This window comes from Vanellus vanellus (genome assembly GCF_965231255.1).
Source record: "Vanellus vanellus genome assembly, chromosome: 4".
NCBI classification, from domain to species: Eukaryota; Metazoa; Chordata; class Aves; order Charadriiformes; family Charadriidae; genus Vanellus; species Vanellus vanellus.
The window spans coordinates 80289327-80314469 of NC_138909.1; the positions used below are offsets into that span (position 1 = coordinate 80289327).

Sequence of the window (25143 nt, forward strand, 5' to 3'; positions counted from 1 at the left end):
CAGAGTTGACGCCTCTGGCCTGACCCCTCTAACCTGTTCAAGACTCTGTCTGTGGTGGTTTACTTCTCCTGACCTGACGACCAGATCACCCTTAAGTTCCTCTCATTTCCACCCAGCCCAAGTTTACCTCTCCTGACAATTAAAACATCTCTTGAATGTAAAAAAAACCTAAATAACTCCTGTGATATTTAAACCTAGTATTTCTTATCCTATCCACAGCAGACTTATGGAGTAACGTATTGACTCCTTCAAGCAACTGCTTTTGCTCTCAAAGAGGGACTAAAAAAAGCCATGCATCTATATGCAATTTCTGAGGAGCTCCATACCTCTACCAGAAAACTTACAGGAGTCCAGAATTCATAAAATATTAAAGCCACTGTTCTAACCTGGCTTCAGAGCGGTTTGCTCATGTCAAATTCATCATCCACTACAGCCTTTTCTGACGCTCTTCCGCCTGCCGAGCTGCTTCCTAACTTGAATTTGTGCAGTTGATTATTCTTACACAAGCACAGACCCCAGCATTTGTTGAATCGCACCTTATTTTTCTGCGTAGCCTGCGCTATTTGTTAAAGTCATTTTAAATTCTTGTCCTGTCTTCCAAAGTGCTCGGAGGCAGCGGACTTTGGTATCATTTGCAAATGTAATTCTCTCTATTCATCACTGAACAGTACTGAAAGCACATGTTCTTCCACCGTAAGCAGCTCATGGTCGTCATCCTTTCTCTGAGTTTATAAGAACTTTGTCTTAGACATACCATATGCTCAGAGCATTGCTGCCAATAGAGGAGGATTACAAACACTCTTCCCTTTTTGCTACTTCTTTACTCCTAAATTCTCATCTTGCCCTTCTTGCAAAGGAGAACACATGGACGGAATAATAGCTTCAGGCAATTTTCTTTTGTTTTCCTTCCTACGTAGGCCAAACCATAATCCTCATCCTGAAATCATACCTTCTTCATAATTTCTGCACCCTTCCCCAGTGTCTATGCAGACCGGCAGCAGAGATATCTGCTACATACGTTTCTGCAAAGAGACCTAAATTCCCTGCAATTTATCCCTTGCCAAAACCGCAACCGTTCTTTACAGCTACCATTTATGGATTTTTAGTACAAGGGCACGTAAGCCCACTACCCTTTAGATTTTTTGTTCTGTAGTCCATCTCAATTTTCCTGTAAAGTAAGATTTCTCACCGTTATTACTGGAAAGCCACGCGTATCTTCGAATAGAAGGTTCAGCTGCTTTGAAGGATATAATAGACATAGGAAGTTTGGGAGTGCTGGTAAATTCATGAGCAGTGTTGTTTCCTATTTAACATCTACTTAGCTGGAAAAGGATTTAGAGGAAAGGGTGTATGCCATTAAGGCTTTAAAACCGTCTCACATATATAGGCTGAAAAAGTTCAAATACCCGTTTGACACCTCCGACAAACTCGCAAAGACCTGCCTCAGACAGACGCAGATAAAACCTGACGCTCCCATTAAGACCTGCATGGAAGAGAAATTTGCCTTAAAACCACATCAGGGGATAGAAGAGGACAGGAAGCATTACTGTTCCCACCTTACTTGCCGGCTGGGAGCGCTTTCAGAACGCGTCTGACCAGCATGCAACTACGCCACGTACAAAAGCACTTCCTTTCCGGCCACTTCAGCTCAAGTAAGCTTTGCAACGTGCTTTAAAATTCTTCACATCTCGGAGGATTCTGCTGTTTTCTGAAAATGTGCCTAACTTGAACTTCACATGTGGTCCTCATTTAAATGCAAATCGGCAATTAGCAATTTAAAGTATGCGAACAGATCATTTGTACTTGAGATACTTGGTCTTGAAATGTGTTAAGGCCTGACCAATAATTCACTTTTTTTCACAGCTTCAGATATGCATAGACTATCTAAAATTTACCTGGTAATTGAATATTTTTATAGTTACCAAACGTACAAATATTTTGCATATTCAAGGCTTGGCTTGGCAAATTAATAACACGCCCTTCAGGCACAGGCAAGATCAAAAAAATATTTTGCTCTAAATTTCACAAAATCTTGTTAACCTGTGGCTATCAGTCCTCTGGGTGCCAAGAAAGACATCGTCTCTTTTTCATGGAGTTTTTGCATTGAGGGTACAGGTATAAATATTGTGGTGAAATTGTAACTCCAGTGTAGTCAAGTCCGCTGTTTTGAAAGTAGGATTTCACTCACGATACCGTGGTGAACAAATTGCTATTTGATATCATTAGTTATAACTGTTTGAATGTCTGTCGTGGTTTGGCCTCAGCCAGCAACAGAGAACCACGCAGCCGCTCGCACGACTCCCACAGCCGTGGGAAAAATCAGCAAAAAAAAGGGCAAAACTCGTGGGTTGAAATATTATAATTTAGCAGAACAGACAAAGGGAAAAAGAAAGAAAGAAAAACAATAACACCGGTAAAGGAATACAAGAACGCGATTACAGTACCGCCGCGAAGCGCACCGACCGGACCCGCACCGCCGCGACCCGCCCCCGAGTGGCGACTGACTCCCCCCCCCCGGCTAGCTCCTTTTATAGCGGGCATGGGTCACGTGGTATGGAATACGTGCCTCCCCTGCCGGCTCCTTGGAAATTAACCCCATCCTTGCCGGAACCAGGACATTATCCACCCCTTATTCCATACCATCTATGTCATGCCCAGATCTTTCAATTCCCATAGTCTATGAGCCATCCCTTAAAAATGTCCATTAAGCTCACGCAGTCCATGACGGTAGGCTCCAGCAGTGAGAACAGTCTCTCAGGGCACATAAGATGATGTGTAGTGCTGAACTGGTGGGTGCTGTATTTGAAGCTCGTTACTGGGGAATGCAATACAGTCCATGCCCACGGTCCACAGGTTGAAGATGTCGATCTCAAGGAAAATTGCTGGGCGCCAGATACTAAGATCAGTTCTTATTACATCATAAAATTATTCACTGGCTATTCTCACCCAAAATCAAATCCCCATAAGGTACACATCGGACCTCCCCATCCTCTCGCATCACCCACCAAGTGCACCCGGGTCCTTGTGCAAAAGCAATCCCACGGATGGGTTTGCCTTTGCCTGAGGCAGGGCTAACCCAGACTGTCTTTCCTAACATATTCTTCATATGCACTACAGGGACTTTATCCCCTTCTACTGTACGTGGAAGTTTTGACTGGGCAGGGCCAGCTCGATTGGCAGATCCCCTAGTGTTAACTAACCAGGTGGCTTTTGCTAAATGAGTATCCCAATGTTTGAAGGTCCCACCCCCCATGGCTCTCAGGGTAGTCTTTAGCAGTCCATTATATCGTTCTATCTTACCCGAGGCTGGTGCGTGATAAGGAATATGATATACCCACTCAATGCCATGCTCTTTGGCCCAGGTGTCTATGAGGCTGTTTCGGAAGTGAGTCCCGTTGTCCGACTCAATTCTTTCTGGGGTGCCATGTCGCCATAGGATTTGCTTTTCAAGGCCCAGGATAGTGTTACGGGCGGTGGCATGGGGCACAGGGTATGTTTCCAGCCATCCAGTGGTTGCTTCCACCATTGTGAGCACGTGGCGCTTGCCTTGGCGAGTTTGTGGGAGTGTGATATAATCAATCTGCCAGGCCTCCCCATATTTATATTTTAGCCATCGTCCTCCGTACCAAAGAGGCTTTAACCGCTTGGCTTGCTTAATGGCAGCACACGTTTCACATTCGTGGATAACCTGTGCAATGGTGTCCATGGTCAAGTCCACCCCTCGGTCACGAGCCCATCTATATGTTGCATCTCTTCCTTGATGGCCTGAGGCATCGTGGGCCCACCGAGCTATGAATAGTTCACCCTTACGTTGCCAGTCCAGATCCACCTCAGCCACTTCAATTTTAGCAGCCTGATCTACCTGCTGGTTGTTTTGATGTTCCTCAGTGGCCCGATTCTTGGGGATGTGGGCATCTACATGACGTACTTTCACAACCAGATTCTCAATCCGGGCAGCTATATCTTGCCACAGTTCAGCAGCCCAGATGGGCTTACCTCTGCGCTGCCAGTTGTTCTGCTTCCACTGCTGTAACCACCCCCACAGAGCATTTGCCACCATCCATGAATCAGTATAGAGGTAAAGTACCGGCCATTTCTCTCGCTCAGCAATGTCCAAAGCCAGCTGGATGGCTTTTACCTCTGCAAACTGACTCGACTCACCTTGTCCTTCGGTGGCTTCTGCAACTCGTCGTGTCGGACTCCACACAGCAGCCTTCCACTTTCGATGCTTTCCCACAATTCGGCAGGACCCATCAGTGAACAGGGCATGTTTCTTCTCATTTTCTGGCAGTTCATTATACGGTGGGGCCTCTTCTGCACGCGTCACCTCTTCCTCTGGTGATATTCCGAAATCTTTGCCTTCTGGCCAGTCCATGATCACTTCCAGTATGCCTGGACGACTGGGGTTTCCCATTCGAGTTCGCTGGGTGATCAGTGCAATCCACTTACTCCACGTAGCATCAGTTGCATGATGTGTGGCAGGGACCCTTTCTTTGAACATCCAGCCCAGCACTGGCAGTCGAGGTGCTAAGAGGAGCTGTGCTTCAGTGCCAACCACCTCCGAAGCAGCTCGAACCCCCTCGTATGCTGCCAATATCTCCTTTTCTGTTGGGGTATAGCGGGCTTCGGATCCTCTGTATCCCCGACTCCAGAACCCCAGGGGTCGACCTCGAGTCTCCCCTGGTGCTTTTTGCCAGAGGCTCCAGGTAGGGCCATTCTCCCCGGCTGCAGTGTAGAGCACATTTTTAACGTCTTGTCCTGCCCTGACTGGCCCCAGCGCTACTGCATGAACTATTTCCTGCTTAATTTGTTCGAAAGCTTGTCGTTGCTCAGGACCCCACTTAAAATCATTCTTTTTCCGCGTCACTTGATATAGAGGGCTCACAATCAGACTGTAATTTGGAATATGCATCCTCCAAAAACCCACAACACCTAAGAAAGCTTGTGTTTCCTTTTTACTAGTCGGTGGGGACATAGCTGCTATTTTGTTGATCACATCCATTGGGATCTGACGGCGTCCATCTTGCCACTTTATTCCTAAAAATTGGATCTCCTGTGCAGGTCCCTTAACCTTACTTCGTTTTATGGCAAAGCCAGCTTTCAGAAGGATTTGAACTATTTTATTCCCTTTCTCAAAAACTTCTTCTGCTGTGTCGCCCCATACAATGATGTCATCAATGTACTGCAAATGTTCTGGAGCTTCACCCTGTTCCAGTGTGGTCTGGATCAGTCCATGACAAATGGTGGGGCTGTGTTTCCACCCCTGGGGCAGTCGATTCCAGGTGTACTGGATGCCCTTCCAAGTGAAAGCAAACTGTGGCCTGCACTCTGCCGCCAAAGGGATTGAGAAGAATGCATTGGCGATATCAATCGTTGCATACCACTTGGCTGCCTTCGACTCCAGTTCGTATTGAAGCTCTAGCATGTCTGGCACAGCAGCGCTCAGCGGTGGTGTGACTTCATTCAGGCCACGATAATCCACTGTTAGCCTCCACTCTCCATTAGATTTTCGCACTGGCCATATGGGACTATTAAAGGGTGAGCGAGTCTTGCTAATCACTCCTTGAGTCTCTAGTTGACGAATCAACTTATGGATGGGAATCACAGAGTCTCGGTTAGTACGATATTGCCGTCGATGCACCGTTGTGGTAGCAATCGGCACCTGTTGTTCTTTGACCCTCAACAACCCTACCACAGAGGGGTCCTCTGAGAGACCAGGCAAGGTGGATAACTGTTCAATTTCTTCCGTCTCCAAGGCAGCTATGCCAAAAGCCCACCGGTATCCTTTTGGGTCCTTAAAGTATCCTCTCCTGAGATAGTCTATGCCAAGGATGCATGGAGCCTCTGGGCCAGTCACAATGGGATGCTTTTGCCACTCATTTCCAGTTAGGCTTACTTCAGCTTCCAGTACAGTCAACTCTTGTGATCCCCCTGTTACTCCAGAAATACAAATGGGTTCTGCTCCTCTGTAATTTGATGGTATTAAGGTGCATTGTGCACCAGTGTCCACCAGAGCCTTATACTCCTGTGGCTCAGATGTGCCAGGCCATCGAATCCACACAGTCCAATAAACCCGGTTGTCCCTTTCCCCCACCTGGCTGGAGGCAGGGCCCCTCTAATCCTGATCATAGTATACATTACTCACCTGTTGCAAAAATGATTTGGAAGTCCCTTCAAGAGGATCGGAGGTTAGATCAGGCCTTCCATTCTGTCTGGGGAACTGTCTGCTGGAAACAGGAGCTGCACTTTTTCTGGAGGGATCCCCTTTTGTGTTTGTTCTTCCTTGCAGCTCACGTACCCGTGTCCGTAGTGCTGAGGTAGGTTGTCCATCCCACCTCCTCATGTCCTCTCCGTGGTCACGCAGGTAAAACCACAGGGTGCCTCGTTGTGTGTACCCCCTGTACTCTTCCTCTTGAGTAGGGAAACGCCTGCTCCTAATAGCTGAGATGCTGGCCTGTACAGGTGGGGTGTAGGACATACTCTCTTCAAGTTGCTGGACCTTCTGGGACAGTTTCTCCACAGCTGAAACGAGGGGGGAAGATAGGCTTTCTTCATATTGACGGAGTCGTCCAGCCACCTCATCCACCGTTGGTCCCTCTTCACCTCTCCATTCCATCACTGCCAAGGAGTTGGCATATGATGATGGTGCGCTCCGTACAAACTTCCGCCATATGGGCCTTGTGCACTGGACTTCATCAGGATCTGTGGGTAACTGCGCATTATCTGGGTCAAAGTAAATCATCTCTCGTACGGCTAATTCCCTTAGGTACTGGATACCTTTTTCCATGGTGGTCCACTTGCTTGGACGACATACAACATCTTCACTGAAAGGATACCTTTCCCTTACACCTGACAGGAGTCGTCTCCAGAGGCTGAGGGCTTGTGTCTTTTTCCCAATTGCCTTGTCAATGCCTGCCTCCCTAGACAAGGATCCCAGCTGCTTAGCTTCCCTGCCCTCTAATTCCAAGCTACTGGCCCCGTTATCCCAGCATCGGAGCAGCCAGGTGACAATGTGCTCACCAGGAAGTCGACTGAAATCTTTTCGCATATCTCGCAGCTCACTCAGGGATAGGGATCGGGTTATTACCTCTGGTTCTGTCTCTTCCTCCTGTTCCTTTGATGGCCCTGGTTCATCATCATCCTTTACTATGCGAACTGATTTCTTGGTGTATTTCTTCTTCTGTATAGGAGCAACTGATACTGGCACAGGTTGGTTGTCCAATTCAGCTGCAGTGCCTGCCACTGGGGTTTGAGTGGCTGCATTGCCTGTCACCAGGGTTTGAGTAGCCACAGTGCCTGCCACTGGAGTTAGAGTAGCCTCATTGTCTGCCACCGGAGTTGGAGTAGGCATAGTGCCTATCACTGGAGTTGGAGTAGGCTCCTTGTCTGCCACCGGGGTTGGAGTAGCCTCCTTGTCTGCTGGTCTGGCTTTCCCCTCTTTCCCCTGAAGGTCCTGCATAGTACTGAGCAGTGTTTGGTAGATACTGGCCAGGGCCCAACACAGTGCCATAAGTTGTGCCTCTCTGGAATAGCCACAGCATTTTCCTTTGAAATATTCTATTACTTTATCAGGGTCCTGTAGTTGTTCAAGGGTGAAGTCCCAAACCATTGGAGGTGAGAAGTTCTCTAGATATCTGCCCATGTTCTCCCACATCCCATGCCACCCCTGACTATCTGGCCTTGGGACAGATTTCTGAGTGGTAGTCTTAAACAGCTTTTTTACCCTAAGAAAGACTTGAAAAACATTCAGGAGACATAGCAATAGGAACACGCTGGTTTGAGCATCCCAAGGATATTCAAAATTCTCAAGAGGTGTTACACCTGGCCCAAAGGAGAAAAAGGAGGCAAAAGAGCTGGGGAAAGTATCTCCCCCTGTTTCTCCCATAGATTGGGTGTGATTATTGATAACTTCTGAGAGACGGTAACCAAGGTATGGACAGGACAGCAATACTACATAGAAACCCCAACAAAGCCACTTGAATAGTGATGTTACCATATCATAAGCTGATATTGCACAGGACAGCAAAATTATAGTCCTGATCCCTCTCCCTGAGATAACAAACAGCATCACAGGGAGTACATACAGCATATAAGAATTTACATAACACAGCCATGTAAACAAACGAAGCAACATTGTAACCGGCTACTATTTAACTAATAGGAGAAATACATATAAGAAATCCGTTTTAACAAGCTCTGGTCAGATCTGTTGTTATTACAACCCTTCGAGCCCCACGTTGGGCGCCAAAAAGGACTGTCGTGGTTTGGCCTCAGCCAGCAACAGAGAACCACGCAGCCGCTCGCACGACTCCCACAGCCGTGGGAAAAATCAGCAAAAAAAAGGGCAAAACTCGTGGGTTGAAATATTATAATTTAGCAGAACAGACAAAGGGAAAAAGAAAGAAAGAAAAACAATAACACCGGTAAAGGAATACAAGAACGCGATTACAGTACCGCCGCGAAGCGCACCGACCGGACCCGCACCGCCGCGACCCGCCCCCGAGTGGCGACTGACTCCCCCCCCCCGGCTAGCTCCTTTTATAGCGGGCATGGGTCACGTGGTATGGAACACGTGCCTCCCCTGCCGGCTCCTTGGAAATTAACCCCATCCTTGCCGGAACCAGGACAATGTCAAAGGCCATACCTTCATTCAGACACAGTCTCCCTTTTAAGACGAAATTTGTACTGAGGTATAATTCCGTGAACTCACAACTAAGGAAAAACATAGATCTTGGTATTTTGATAATGACAGGATATATTCATACTGCAGTAATTATTCTAATTTGAAGAGCAAAAATTTCCTTCAGATCCCAATTCTAAAATCTCAAAAGAATCTTAAAATTCATTAGGAATTCTTGGCATGAACACATTAAGGTACCTTAAATATGTGACACTTTGAAACGTGAATATTCTCGGCAATTTCAACTTCAGAGAAAAGTCAACCACGCTGGGCAACTTAACATCAGTACGAAAACGACAGTGGCCATCATAACACCAGTTACCCATTCTGCTCTCCCTCTAACCTGCAAATGCGGAGAAGATCCATCAAGCTCTCAAACTGGTCCATGACTTACTTTGCCAAGCCCATGCTTCAAAAACATGTAGTGTAATGATATATAGCCGTATCAAGTTTTCTATAAGCACTTCCTTTAATTAAAAGGAGGAACACATTTGTCTTGACTTGCTCTCTGATCTCATAACAAGATAAAGTGCCGTTTCCCTGTAGGCATATTTGAAATCTGTCATATAAGGAGCCCTAAGCTAAACACGTGTTGAAGAGAGCAGGTGCAGACGATATGGCCTAGTGGAGGAGATTACTTCTTAGCGTTCCTCAACACCAGCAGCACTTCTGAGCTTGCACTGCTCGCGCTCACACAGAAAACCAGCGCCCAAATGCCTTCACGTTTGTCCCTAGTCAGAAAACCATTTTAAGCACTCACCAGGACAGAGGCTGTACTAGCGGAAACTTACGGGAGTGTGCTCTAGATGTTATTTATTTATTCTTTTCATAATTCTGAATATCTAGACCAGGTGACTTTCCTGTTTTACTAGCTGAAGTAGCTGAAACTAGAAATTTCTTCTTGAAGCAAGGTTTGGATTGAAAGTTTGGATTGAAAGGTTTGGCTTGAAAGTCATGTTAGTGTCTTTTCATTCACATAAAAAGGTTAAAATAAGTACTTCACTGGCCCTTCTTATTTTTTTTCTCATCCAAACTTTAGGGGAAATCCTTAGAAGATAAAGCAATTAGATCCCAGTTCTCACTGGAATATAAACATATCGCACGCTGTACGCTTTGACAGCGGGCCAACCACTGGGTTTGAATTTCAGGTCTGCGGACCAGGTAAAGCCTCACGCAGCCCTCGAAAGTAGCACGAAAGTAGCACGATGCTAACTTCAGCGCTCCCGAGGGATTAATATGAATGCTTAATGACATTAATCCACATTTAGATCACTTCTGTTTAACGACACGCTTTCCGTGCATACATATATAAATATTAATTTTGGACTGAAAGATAATCGTTCAACACGGTAACAATTAAACAGCTGTAACCTGTCTCATGTGTTAAGTAATGGAGCTGCAGGCGAGCTCCATAAACAGATGGTCTTACCCACCCATGCTTAATGTTAAAGACTTTTTAAAAAAGAGGTGTTGACAAATCTGAACAAGAAGGCATAGTTTTAATGCAAATTGGCCAATTTGCAATTTAGATTACTCCAAAACTAATTTGGTCTATAGAAAAAATTAAGCCGCATTGTAAAACTGAGATGTTACACAGCACATGGATATAACAGATTCCCCACCAACATAATTATTTACTAATTCCATTCAGCTAACAGAGTTTAATGGAAAAGCAGCTGGAAAAGTATTCATATTTATGGGCTTCCTATGACAGTTACTTAATTTGCTCATGGTACGTGTCAGTTATATCACAAAAAATAATAGACTTTCTGAAATAATATCTGTTCCAATCTCACAAAACAACTATGCAGACAGGAGAGGGTCACCGAACTCATCGCAAGCCAGGACAGAAAGGAAACAAAACCACATTTTAGCACAACTGTGTTATGAAAACTTAATTACAGAGCAAAATTCCATCCAGGCGATCACCTGGGCACCAGCTGTCCATGTGTGGCCTTGTATCACACTGAGATGCAGGTTGAGCTTCACAGAATACTACAGGGACATTCACCTCAGATCCGTGAATGTCACTCCCACACCAAATAAGCAATTGAATGGTGATTTTCCATAGCTTTGCAGTAAACTGTTGATTTAACCTGTTCTCACGTGGATACAGGAAATGGTAGAACATTACGATTCCCAGGAGGCAAAACACAGTAAGCAATTTAGGTGCCTTAAATTGTTTAGTATTCGAAACATATATGGCCAGTGTTCAGTTCAAACCTGTAGGATGCTAAACAATAGCAATAAATCTCGAGTTTTGTTAATTCTTATTAGAATCGTTTCACCACAACACTGCGCGTGTAGTTATCTGCTGAACATCTTTGATGTACATCTTTGGAAGTGCGTGTTCAGAGCGAAGGCAACGACTCACAAGCGTGGCCCGCGCCAGGTGTGGTATTGAAGTCGGAGCGACCCTGTGCCAGAGACGCACAATGAACAGTGGGTATCAGCAACACACAGCAGCTTTACCCTGTTAGTCAAAACAACCTTGCCCGCCTTACTGTACACATTGCTTCAAAAAAAGAGGAAAAAACCCCAACTGCTTTATTTAGTGTATTCCGTTCTCTCCCACAATTCAAAAGTATATTACAAAATTATATATATTATTTCCCAGTCTTGCGACCCTCACTCTTAGGGAAATGCTGATGCTCAACCCAGGTAAGCAGCTGTCTACATTTCTTCTGAACAAAAAAAAGCAAACCTTTGCAATCACCTACGATTTTGCTTCCCGCTGTCCTGAAGTACTGAAATAAACCCAAAGAAACGGTCTCTGGAAGTTTAGAGTAATTAGAATTTCCTTTGGCCAAATTGCCTTTTGAATATCTTGAACATACATAAAAATCAGCGTCACTCAAGAAGCAATGTAGGGTTTAAAAGATATTGGAGAGGAATAAAACTAAGCATTACTTTGTTTTAATTCATCTCCTTCTTTCTACTCTTTAACACACGTCAACTAACAGTACAGTGTGCTAACTGAAAATGAGACTGAACAGATAGCCAGCATGTAGAAATACGTAATTTCGTTAGTTGAGATGCAAAACATTTTTACCGTTTTAAACGGCATTCGTGCTTCACAAGAATTCCATAATCTCTTTGATCACGAAGTTATGGATTCAGCTGATTCAGTACACATTCCAGTCAGCGCCTGTGTGATTAACACACACATATCACCTACCCCATTTTGTGCATCCAGTGGAGATGTGGTGGGCTACTCCTTTCCCAAAAGGTGAATAAAGTGCATTGCCCTTAAAATTTACGACTTCTTTGGAATGTTCCTTTCCCAAAGAAGTTGTAAATTTAGGCAACTGCTCGTCCTGTGACTTGCAGCCAACAGCTGTATCAAACAGATATATCTGCATTTCTAAAATACTTCACACTACTGCAGCTAAATGGTTAATACCTTTTAGAAATAAGAACGATGCAATTGTTGATTTTTAGACGTATAACGGGAGAGTGGGAGTCTTTCACACGCACAACACAAATTACATAAATATTCTGCTACCAAGCTGCGAGTTGTAAGTAGCATAAAAACGCCTGGGTTGCAAATGGAGGGTGACGATAAAAAAAATGGCTTGCATGGAGAAACGTTCTGACGGCCCTTGTGTTTTGAAATGTATTGCTCAGAAAGAGCTACTACCTACACTCTAGGGCAGGTGAGAGAAAGACAATTTGACTCTTCATTTGCCAAGCTGAGGCGGCAGCACTTGTTACTCCACTAAGTGGAAATCCTCTTGGAAATGAGCAATAAAATGACCTGGTTTCTCCAAAACACTGGGCTCCTGAAGAAAACAGCTCTAAGAAAAAGAAATATAACAGCAGGCTACAGCCTGTACCTCATTACTTGTCTCGGAGGCTGTAAGGGCAATATAAACAAATCAAACTATCTTTACAGCAGCAGCCGCAAAGTAAACACCCATTTAAAGAATAAACAGGTGGGAAGACAGACCTGCTCGCCCAGCGCTGAGGAAAAACTTGTTTGTGCTTAATATGTTGGAAAAATTGTTCAAGAGCAGTTCATCCGTGTACAACTACAACCCTTGAAATGCTGCCAAGGTCAGTGAGACCAACAGCAGAGCGATCTGCTGAGTAATTGCTCGTTGGCAAGTTAAAGCGGTCAAGGGAAAGGCTTTATCCTACTTCTAAAGATTTACTTTATTTTATTGTTCAGAAAGCAGTTCTCTGCCCACCTCTCTGCTCTCTCTGTCAGCATGTTTTCTGGAAGCTCCTCAAAAATGTTAACCCTACCGATTCTCCCTGGGATTCTGCAGACGCCCCTCGGTTCCCCCTCTTTCATATTTCGGAGCGATCTCATTAGTAAACAACAACAAAAATCGATTGTCATTTCTGTAAGAAATCGTTCACTAATCAATCTTACTACTTCACACCTGACTCCCTTCCACAAAATAAAATCTCGCCTGGTCTTCCTGCTGCAATGATGTGGGTATCAGTTCATACAGCTGAAACAGGCCCTCAGTTTCCCTGCCTTCACAACGCTGTTTCCCACCACTGCCACCCCCCCTCCCACCCCCACCCCCACCCCCCCCCCGGCAGCCAGGGCTGTAAGCTACCCGGGAACCCGGCTTGCGCCGTTACTTCTTTCTAGAAACTCATGCCCAGGTGATGGCTTAGCCGGGCTAACGTATTCGGAGTTACAGAACATCCACAAAAGGTAAAATTCTCCAGTCTTTTTAGCTTACGGCAAAAGCAAATCACGCTACATTCACATCCATCAGCTCTACCGCTGACTGTAGGTAAGGACTTACTGTCCTATGCTGTTGCTTTGGCTGCATCACCTCTTTTAACTGACTCTCCCTCCATCTCTTCAGACCTAAAACTACGGGTTTACTCCTTATTGGAAATTTTTTGGACTATTCAGATTATCCATGATTTCTCCATCACTCAGCGTTAACTCTTGCCTTTGTCTGACCTGCAGTTACCTCTTTCACTGTCTATTCGATCTGCCTCAGCCATGATGCTTCTCACACTCGGGAGATGCGCTCCATAAATACCTGCAGAGCCACTCCGGGACTCCGGTGACAGCCTTTGCCGAGCGCTGCGCAATGCTCACCACACGGTCAAGTACAAGCTAGTTGTCTCTTACAATCACACCACTGCCAGTTCCTTCGTCTGTGTCTCCTACCTGTTGTCACGCAATAGTTTCTCTACGTGGTTATGCCAAGACAAAAATTTTTTGGATAGGCCCTTCCTCCTCTGTTACAGACCTGCAGTGTCTTGCGCGAAGAAGGATTAGCGTGGAAGGGAATTTCTCAGCACTGCAGCTACACAAAATCAATATAAAAATGATAAACTTTTGGGCAACTCTTCCTCCGCTTTTTCTTAGTCCCCTTATTTACATGCATAATTTCCCATGCTAACTCACCGTCAAGCCCTGTGCAGGGGAGAGGGACATCCCGCTGTATATGGGATATACAGACTGTAAATAACCGAGTAAGAAAGGCACAGTAATTTCCAAAGGCTTCCAGGCACTAGAACTAACTTGGTTACAGAAACATAGAAGCTGTAGTAAGGATGGCTTCTTCTCAATCAGCTGTGTTAAACTGCTGTTACATTATTTACATGTAAGAAATTTGATGTAATTCTAAAATAGAGCGTTATGTTGGCAAGCAGATAATTTCGGGCAGCTAGATCACATTTATTACAATGTGGAAGTGACATTTTTGTGCAGGCAAGTCACCTTTTAGAGCTTCTTCTCCATAAAAGAAAAAAAACCAACAACCAAAACCAACAACCAAAACCAACAGGAAGCTTCATTTCCAAAAGACATAAAGCTATCACATAAAAATAGAAAAGCACAAATCAAATAATATATTTACAGTTTAAAATAAAAGTAACCTCCCCTTCAGCAAAAGGCAGTTTAAGGGGAAAGATTGAAAAGGAAGCTCTTCCACCTCCTTTTGATGGCAAACTAGGTAGGAAGAACTGATGGGCCATTATATAACCATTTCCTTCCTTAAAATACCAACTCCTTTACACATGCAAACATTCCGTTTGAAGAAACAAGCTTTAAAGCAATACACTTCTTATTCAGACGCGGCCAGCAGCGCCGGCCGTTTGAATTTGGCAGCGAAGACAGGGTAAAGCATAGCCAGCCTACCAATGGTACAGTGCTCTCCGTTCCATCCCTGGCTGCATTCACACTTCCCGTCTTTACAGGTGCCATGCTCCGCGCAGCGGGGATGGCAGGCTCTCTGGCTGCAGGCTGCGCCCGTCCAGCCTTCCTCGCAGCGACACGTGCCACCCATGCACACCCCGTGCGTGCCGCAGTCCACCGAACAGATTTCTGCATTGGAGAAGGGGGAGAGAAGGAGGAGGAAGAGATTGCGCACAGGAGAGAGAGGGTACGCGTTAATTAGCAGCGCTACATTTTGATTCAACACATGAAGAATAAGAAAGGCAAAAATCTTTGAAAATTGAATCAAAGGAATTGACTGTGACGGGCATTTTCAGGTAGGACCAAACAGAATACGGAGTACGGAGTTTTATCTCTGTGCTAACGCCCACTTAGCCAGCCAGCAGCCTTAGCGGTGCTTAAGTCTCCACAGCTCTTGTTAGTGCTGAGTAATTTTCAGTTATGTTTTTTGTGATCACATATGTCTCAAGAGTAATCTTTTGTTACTTGGATTATATGCCACTTAAACCCACTACAACTTACAGCGTACTCCCAGTGACTCAACGTACCGTATACCCAGGTCGTTGGACGTTCTGAGTGAAAATCTAGTGTTAATGAAAGTTCATTTTAACAAGGTTTCCCCTCCCTACCCTGCTCCCTGTTTTCTTTCAAAGTAAAGATGTGCCATTTCTGACACATTTTTTCATTATAAAGAATCAGCCTTAGTGAGACAAATTAGTACTGTGCTGACATACTGACACATCTGTTAAATATAAAAGATGATTCTCTTTTACTTTCAGTAAATTTGTATCAGTGACAGCTATGAACAGTCTGGTTTAAATAATAGATTGTTAAAAAAAAATAAATCAACATACAGCAATTTAGCTTGTCATTTACATATAGTAACAGGAACTTGTAACTGATAGAATAATTGAAAAATACGTTAACAGCCAAAGGTAGTCAGAGGCCAAACAACGCATGTTAAGTCTCAGCTAATACAAGATGATAATTTAGACTGCCAGATTTTGCATTTACAGTTTTGATTCATTTAGTCAGACTCCAGCAAACTTTGCTTCTGCTAAGCAGACAACAGAAAAACAAGAGGAGATACAATACAGCCTGAGGGACTTTTTAGCTCCTTGGCACACAGCTGGCTGTAACCACGTCCTGGTTCACACAAGTAATGTATTTAGGTTTTGTTTTCTTGTAAAAAACCAACAAACAGTTTAGCAATAAAAGACTGAAATTACTTTCAACAGCAAAAGAAAGCAGCATCCAGTGCAAGAAAGGTTTCCAGTTTGCCACTCAGCAGTGGTTTTCTTCCCCCATAGAGCATAGCCCTCTGTCTCAACGTGCTGGGGAACATTAAACAGGGTATCAAGGAGCTGTGACATTTCCCATAAGGGTCAGCCCCAAACCTATATGGACAAAGACAGTGTAATTTCCCCTCTCCTTTTTTTTTTTCCCTCTACAACATTTTACCCCTACTTTGAATTAAATTTTTGATTAAGAGATGCAAGATGGTTTGATTAACTTTAGAGTCACAAAACATCAACGCAGCTCCAAGAAAGAAAGGTTTATTTCTCTTCAATCTAATCAATTTTTCATTAGGGTGAAGGTGTTTATCAGCTTTTAGCACACTAGCTTTGAGCAAGGTGCGTCAATCTTTGTAATGAACTTATTAATTAGAGCTAATTTAATTGAAGTGGAATTGAAGGGCTAATTAACGGACAAACTGCTGATGAAGATCGAGGAAAGCTCTGCTGATTTCAAACCTATAAACCCCTCTGATGGAAATAACTCATTCTTTTTTTCTTCTAGCAGCTTAACAAAATGTTTATGGGTTAGATTTACTTTTTTAGTGTACCAGTCTGAAGGTCATTTTGCACGACCTCAGCAAATAATCTGTGCGTATTTTTACAAAGCTCTTTTGTGAGTTTAACACTTTTGAAATATTTGAGAAGATCAGAAATATTTTATGTTATTTTAATAACCAGTCATTCCTTGAAACAAAAGCAAAAGATGAAGCGTGACAAAATCATTGAAAATAGCCTAGAGGACACTGTATCAAGAAACAGAGGATCCACGTTTTCCCTAAGAACTAGAAAGGGTCTCTCACAAATAGACATTTTTACTGCTAGCAATGTTCAGAGGAGAATTTTTTATTCTAAACAAATTTAACAGAAGACAACATTTTCTTCTCTCTGTCACGTTTTCTTGAATGTTTGGAACTCTATCCTATCACTCTCGTACGCAGAAGCCATTACGGAGTATCACAGATCCTGGTCAGGAAGTACATTTGTTTTAAAAAGATGGTTCCTCATGAAAAAGTTATATTTATTCATAAGCTGGCATAAACCCAGCTAGCCCATGTGTTCAGTTTTCATTAACAAAATCATCTGAGTTGTTAGATGAACTGTTTTAGACAAATATATGTCTCACAGTTAGACATGATTTCGCTTTTGATATGTGGCTACCAAACAATATTCTAAAAACTCATATTTGTCAAAAGGCTGCTGTCATACTTCATAAATATTTAGATTCTGCTCTCTGTGTCAGTACCTCCAGTCATTTTCTCCTGTTGTTTCTAAGCTCAGACTATGATTTTAATAAGATCAGTTTCAGACTTCAAGAAATCCCTCTGCTTCTTCACTCCTACCAGCTCCTGCCACCCTGGCAGCCTGTGCCCTTCCTCGAAAGCTGTTCAGGATTCACGCTTGCATTCCCTTTGCCTTCAAACTGGAACGCTGTCTGTTTTTCAAGAAAAACACCTCCAGTTAGCTGGGGAGATTTTCAAATTGGGACTGCCTCTAGTTTCACTAGTCTAGTTTTAAGTTTCTAAATAGGTGTATGAGGTACGATGATAATTAGATCCATACACCGTATAAGAAACGCTCTGTACTTGCATGTGAAGTACCTGAAGTTCCCAGGTGAAGGCAGCAAAAAGAGACCGACAAACAAATACATTGCTTTTCAAATACTTCAAATTCATCAATTATTTTGAATCTTTGAATCAATTCCCAGTTCATGTTGAAACCACCTGAAAGACTTCCATCAGCTCAGCAAGTCAGGTCCTAACAGAATAACTTCGTTAAAATGCCGCGATTCAAGACGTCATCATTCTACAAAATATGAGTGCTTTTAGCCCCTACCATTGGAGCAATCTGGACCTGTCCAGTTGGGGTCGCAGGTGCAGGTACCGCTCTCTTGAAGGTAGGTGCCGTGGCCGGAGCACTGGTCAGGGCACATCGTCTTCAGGATTTCACAGTTGTTGCCCCCCCAGCCCGGGTTGCAGTGGCACTCGCCGTGGATGCACACGCCGTGGCTGGAGCAGGCTGGGTCCAAGCAATCCGCTGCGGGGAGATGAGAAAGCTCAGCTTAAACTTGTTGTCATTCCTAACAACAGTAATCACAGTATCACAGTATGCTAGGGATTGGAAGGGACCTCAAAAGATCATCTAGTCCAATCCCCCTGTCGGAGCAGGAACACCTAGATGAGGTTGCACAGGAAGGCGTCCAGGCGAGTTTTGAATGTCTCCAGAGAAGGAGACTCCACAACCTCCCTGGGCAGCCTGTGCCAGTGCTCTGGCACCCTCACTGAGAAGAAGTTTCTTCTCAAATTTAAGTGGAACCTCTTGTGTTCCAGCTTGAATCCATTACCCCTTGTCCTATCACTGGTCGCTACTGAGAAGAGCCTGGCTCCATCCTCATGACATTCCCCCTTTATATATTTATAAATGCTAATAAGATCACCCCTCAGTCTCCTCTTCTCCAAACTAAAGAGACCCAGCTCCCTCAGTCTTTCCTCATAAGGGAGATGCTCCACTCCCTTAATCATCTTAGTTGCCCTACGCTGGACTCTCTCCAGCAGCTCTCTGTCCTTCTTGAACTGAGGGGCCCAGAACTGGACACAATATTCCAGATGCGGTCTCACCAGGGCAGAGTAGAGGGGAAGGAGGACCTCTCTCGATCTGCTAACCACCCCCCTTCTAATACAGCCCAGGATGCCATTGGCCTTCTTGGCCACAAGGGCACAGTGCTGGCTCATGGTCATCCTGCTGTCCACCAGGACCCCCAGGTCCCTTTCCTCTACACTGCTCTCTAACAGGTAGCTCCCCATCCTATACTGGAACCTGGGGTTGTTAATCAACCCCTGGATGCAATTTTCCTTGTAAAAACGTCTTGCTTCCACACCGCTTTCCGGTATTGTGAAATTTGTGTGCGAACATAACTAACATCAGGACGTTTACAGGCTACCGCTGCGTTAAAGGAGAACCTTTCAAAGTTTGCTAATTTTTCTGAATCACAAGAAGATTGGCTTCAGGTCTCGGGCAACTGATCTCTGGTCTGCCTAATCACCGTGTAACACGCGTTGGATTCCCTGCAGCACTCGGTATCAACTGACCCGATCCACCGCTGCAGAATTTTGACAGCTGTACAGGACCCTCAACTTGTTTCAGAAATAAATGAGTTGCACACTGTCTATCTGTCTTAATTCACTTTAATGTGCTTTAGATGACGAGATTTAATTTAGCAATTTGACTCAATAAAATGTTACACTTGTAGGGTCAATGGTCTGAAAATTTAATTCCAGAAACTTAATTGCATTACTTTGTACGTGGAGATCAATAAAATCAATTTGATTGAGGAAGAAAATGGCGCCTTTTACTCCCTAAAAAGTAGAATGGAAAATGAACTGCATTTCGCAGCACACCAGAACGAACATTATTATGCACATCTCTGGAATACAAAAATGACACACCATTTTTCACTCTGATGCGTTTGAATCGGCACTTTCCACAACATGGTTGGTGGAAAAGATCACTAACAAATGCAATACCTTAATGATTTATTCTATACAGGGAAAATTCAGCAAGTCTTCCTGTATTCCAACATCTATTTTTTTTGGTGTTCTTTTCATAGCTGACATCAGCCAGAAAAAGTAAATAAAAATATACCGGCAAGCAAAAAGGTATCACACATGATTAAGAATTTTACCACTGATTACTTACGAATAAATGAAGTGTAATAATTCTGTAGAATTCAGTGATACTAGTGATTCCCAAACTGGATTTTTAGTTTTCTAAAATTATTTTTTAAGAAACGCCGTCAGCGTGCAGGATCTAGACCTAGCAAAACCGATAGAGCCGGATGTGCCAGCTGGAAACCTGACCAACGACAGCAGGCGCTGGGCTAAATATTTACTCATTTACCTTCTTCACAGTTTTCTCCTTTGTACCCGGAGTTGCAGGCACAGGAGCCCATGATGCAAATGCCTCGGCCCCCACACTGGGGATCGATGCACTGAGTTGTCGGCACGTCACACTCGGTGCCCTTCCAGCCGCTGTAGCACAGGCAGCGTCCTTTGGAGTACTGCCCATTGCCGCTGCACAGCACCGGGCAGGCTGCTGCGAAATAAAGCACGGCAGAACAATTAAAACCAAGTTCTTCACCAAAGCCTTATAAAGAAGAACAACTAAGGAGCAAGTCACATGCCGGTTGCTTTCCCGCTGCATTTGCCTTCATGCTCACTTAAACTGACTCGAGAAAAGCATGGGGTTGATTTACCTCTCGAACAATCGGGGCCCAGAAACCCAGCAAAACAATGGCAGGATCCAGAAACACATTCGCCGTTACCATGGCAATTTCGGGGGCATTCCACCACAGACTCTAAAGGGAAAAAAAGGAGAATAATTCACAGACGCCCACTGCATGAAGTACCTATCATTCGAACCACTACTAACTGACAGCGTGCTCTCGCTCCCGGAGAAGTGTTTACGTTTGGTTTGTTTGAAGAGCACGAATAGCTGTGATTTTCTATTGCTGATGCCTCTAGTATCTTAGGACACCGCATTCCAACAAAAAGGCTCAAATTATAATGGTGAAACCATATGAGCTCCACACTTAAAATCCAGCCCTGTGCCATTTAACAAATACTTCAAAACCGCGTCCTCGTGTCAAGCGCCGTTTTACAAGAAGGTACGCTCCTTATGCCTTAGACCAAGTAATTAAAATAGATATTCTGCATTTTGTTCTAAGCAGCAAAAGAAACACTACAAATGGAAAACCTGTGAAAAAAAGTCAGATCCTTTAACTACGAAAACTTATTTCTGTATTCATAAAAAACCTGACCGGAGCATTGGGTAAGAGCTTTGAAGATTATACTTACCTATAATTATGGTATTAAAAGACACCTGCTCTGCATTTTTCCCATCGTTATAAAAGGCCAGGTGCCAGATGCCAGAATCCAAATACTGGATAAAACCTGCCTCGTGCAGACTGACAGACCTCGCCTGCCGTCCCGCTCGCTCCGACTCCAGCAGGTTGCGTTGCTCTCTCGCGATCAGCCGGCTGCCATCCAGGAGCTCCACAAAGTCATACTGCAGGGAGGAAGAGACGGGAGCTTGAGAAGTCACGGGATGACCCATGGCACCGCCAGCTTCCCCACAACACCCTGACAATACGCTCGCTGGTATTTTGACCAAGACTTTCCTTTCGGAGCAGGGAAGCAGGAGCTGAAACCAAGCCTTATTTCTTTGCCCCTTGCTAAGACTCCAAACAAAATTACCAATTAGACTTCATGCTTATTAGAGTGGCTTTTTTGGTGACAAGCGGTCAGTGAACTTATTACACATCTTGGGGGGAAGAAAACAGCAGTTGAAATGAGTCTGCAGTCATGACTGCCACCTGAATTATAGGCGAGAGCTAACTTTCAAAGTGTGTTAATGCATATGGGTTAATAATAATATACAACACCAATAATCTCCTTTGCTTTTTATTTAGCTTCAGACAAAGGATTAAACTGCTCCATCCCCCTTTCGGACAACCTGGAGCTCTGGAGGAAGGAGAGCAAGAGCTTTACTTCCTATCACAGAAGCCCCAAAGAGCAGATTGAAAGCATAAAACATTGCAACTGTTGAAAATGGTAAACCGACAAAAAGTATGGTACCTCAGGTCATTGGAGAGCAGGTACTGTTATGTTAACAACCGTCGGGGGGGGCTTGGACGAACGTGGCAGCATCTCAGCTGATACAACAAGCAAATTCACAACATAAGGTTTTACGCACGGTAATCTTAACCAGGGCGAATAGCACCTGGAGGGCTAATCCGCTCCGGGCCCTGCACTGATTTACCCTGTCTGGGATTCTGCTCTCATGGCTTCAAAGATGTCTTCTACATGTTTATCATGTGAAGATCTACGTGTATGTAGCAAAATTAAACAGGTAGGAAAATCAAAGAGCATTCTTGCTTGTGGTAGAGAGCCTCTGCTTTTCCTGCCGAGTCTGTTCACAGTTTCACTTTTACTGACACGTTTACGGTATGAAGCGAACTGTAACACATAAATCTTCCATCTTCCCACCCTTTGGAGATCTCTCTCAAATGGAATTACATCCAGGGCCTATTAAAGTAAAGGCCAGTCTGCGAAACCGGCGATTCACCTGAGCTAGGATAACATCGGTTACCAGCACCGGAGAAATCAGTGGGTTTTACACCCTGACTTGTGACCTTCAGAAACTGCTCCCGGGACAAAAGAAAACACGATGGCCTTTGTCCCAGAACGAGGGTTTAAGTACTTAGGTTCTCTTCTTGAAATTGCAGGCCAAAATTCACTGCTATTGTAAGAACGTTCCTCCCCAGTAATCAGAATTCTCCTCCTACCAGTCGGGATGGGAAGGAAATGCATAGTTAATGTGCCTCCGTCAACACCTGAGACACTTTCCCAGCTATGTCTGAACCAGCAGAAGAGCACAGAACGTGATTAGGATGTGCAGACGCCGGGACCTCGGGACGCCGTCACTTTGTACGCGCTGCACCACATGAAAACAAATGCAACCGTTTGGGGAGAGCACCAATTATTCAAAACCATTCAACATTCTCATTTGTCAGAGAATTAAATATTTATCTTATTTTGCGAGAGAGAGAAAAACTATTTTAGTTGGTTTTCTTTTTTTTTTTTCCTCCTGCCTGACTCGAGAACACTTCTTTCTGGTTGTGTTTTTCACTAATATTTTAAAAAAGAGAAAGCTCTGAATTTTAACAAGTAATTTACGGATATTAGGGGCAACCTTGTAATTTGTATACTGCAGAGGATCATTTTTTGTAGGAGGACAGTCTCAGATTAAAACCGTATTTTGATACTGGAACAAGTGATTACACTATTTGATTGACCACTAATGGCTAACAAGCATGGTACAATTAATGATTTTGTATTTGTAATGTAATAAGGACATATGCTGTTATCAGAACACCGGTTTAGACTACATTTTAAAAGCCATACAGAGGGGAATTTACTGTTCATTCTGTCCCCCAGCAAAAAACAGTAATTGATCTTAACCCTTTTAAAGGCTCTTTTTTTATATTTAGGACACGATAACAGAAACAGACTGGAAAAACAATTACCATCATAAGCAAAAAACGTACCAATTTTATTTTCCTCCTATGAGGATAAACTAATTACCTTTATATTCAGTCTAAATGCGCTGATTTGCCCTACCATTCCATTCAGTTTTGCTTTAAACCAACCCCCTTTTTTTATTCTTAAAGTCTCTTTAAATAAACATATTGATTCTCTGGCTGCAATGGAACTGACATTTTTAGAAAGTGTCACAAAGACTTTCAGGCTCGCATTGATTGGGTTTTGAATGGACAGCCACCGTCAATTATTTCTGGTTGATTTATTTATGATTCCTCAGAAAGAGAGAACTGTGCATCTCAGATCAGTCTGTGACACACACATAGTGGCTGCGGATTTTGGTACCTAAAGAGAATACAGAAACGTAACCAAAAATTCTGTCCTGATTAAAAAGTATCAAACCATTTCCTACATGCTGTATCCCTATTATTTTGGATTATGGGGCAGAAGGAGAGTTAAATTTGCTGCGTTCTATTATTATTTTATGACGAAAGGCTGAGCAACTGATAGGAACGGTTTAGCTACAGTTGATCCTGTTCCAAAACAAGGGTGTAAACTACAAGACTTCTTGAGATCTCTCCCAAGCTCATTTCTATCACCCTTTCATTATGTCCCTCACAGCGGAAGGATAACTGGCATGAGAGCTCTTACAACTACGGAAAGATAGACGCCAGTTTGCTCTTACTCACCATCTGGTTTTAACTGGATACAAAAAAGAGGTGGATAAACAGGCAAAGGGAGAAGTGACGAACCAGGCTGCGAACGTAGTACGCAAGTTCTGCATTACAGCCAAAGGTGACGCGGAGAGGAGGAGGCAGACAGTCGTAGCAACACCGAAGCTGTAAGGAGGGAGCTAAAGGACACGGTGGTGCGTGGAGACACACGCAGGGATGAGCAAGGAAATGGGAGGGGGACGGCTGGTAAGGAAACCTCGCAAATGCTGGCAGAGCGCAGGTAGTAATCAGTTCGCTATTATTTAACATAAGATCTGAAAATTCCAACTCTGACGTTTCAGAAACAGGCAGCAGTTGCTCATTTGCATAAATTTTGATATTAGCACTTGTCACTCCGTGCCTAGGAGAGAAGGGCAGATAGCATTCAAGAGACGCAGACATGAAGTGATATATATGGGTGAGATCCTACTTCTCAAAGTCCTCATGAAACAACTCTAGCTTTACACATCCAGAGATGGGCTCTGAGCCAACTTGTATCATTCTGGGTTGAGATCTTGGAGCTATGGTACACAGATCTACGAAATATCAGTTCTATGACTGAAAAATAAAAAAGCAGACATCATTAAGGCATCGTATGAAACCATCGTAGTCAAACATCTGCTACGTCCTGTGCTGTTCTGGTCTCCCCATCTTGAAAAGGCTGCAGTGAAACTGGAGAACATTCAGAAAAGGACAAGAAGGATCAAAGGACTGAAGCAGCTTTCGTGCAAAGAACAATGAAACAGACTGGAAAAAATACAACTCCTTGAGGACAGGAGAGATCCATAAATCAAGGGTGGCACGGAGAAAAAAAAAAAAAATCAGCGAGAAACTCTCCGCTGCCTCTTGCAAAACACTACCAACAGGGTGTCAAACTGAAACTACCAGGAGGCTGCCTCAAAACCCGCCGAGGAGTGAGATGTAGAGTTAAAGCCGTGAAACTCCTTGCTGCAAATGTCACGGATGCTAAAAGCTTCCATAGGTTCAAAGGTGACTAGGCAAATTCACAGGAAAAAAGAATCTATCAAAGGTTGTAAAATATAAAGACAGCACCTTTGACTCAGGAAGTCCTTCAGCCTTAAAACGCTGGAGGCCAGGAACAATCGCTCCGAGTCTGTCGCGCTGCTCTATTAATCTCTACGTATCTGCTAATGGTCACCACCACAGACAGAATGCTGGGCTAGATGGGCCTTCGATCAGACCC

The 25143-nt window shown here is 44.0% G+C and overlaps 1 protein-coding gene across 1 annotated transcript in view; it reads right to left on the minus strand.

The window, feature by feature from the left end:
- Positions 1-25143, minus strand: part of TENM3 (teneurin transmembrane protein 3) — a 127862-nt gene that overhangs the window by 71396 nt on the left and 31323 nt on the right. The window contains exons 4-8 of the mRNA XM_082481979.1: positions 20983-21193; positions 20382-20483; positions 20027-20221; positions 17966-18166; positions 14799-14984 (exon numbers count right to left, since the gene is read on the minus strand). Of these exons, the coding sequence (XP_082338105.1) occupies positions 14799-14984; positions 17966-18166; positions 20027-20221; positions 20382-20483; positions 20983-21193 (895 nt within the window). The remainder of the gene's footprint in view (positions 1-14798; positions 14985-17965; positions 18167-20026; positions 20222-20381; positions 20484-20982; positions 21194-25143) is intronic.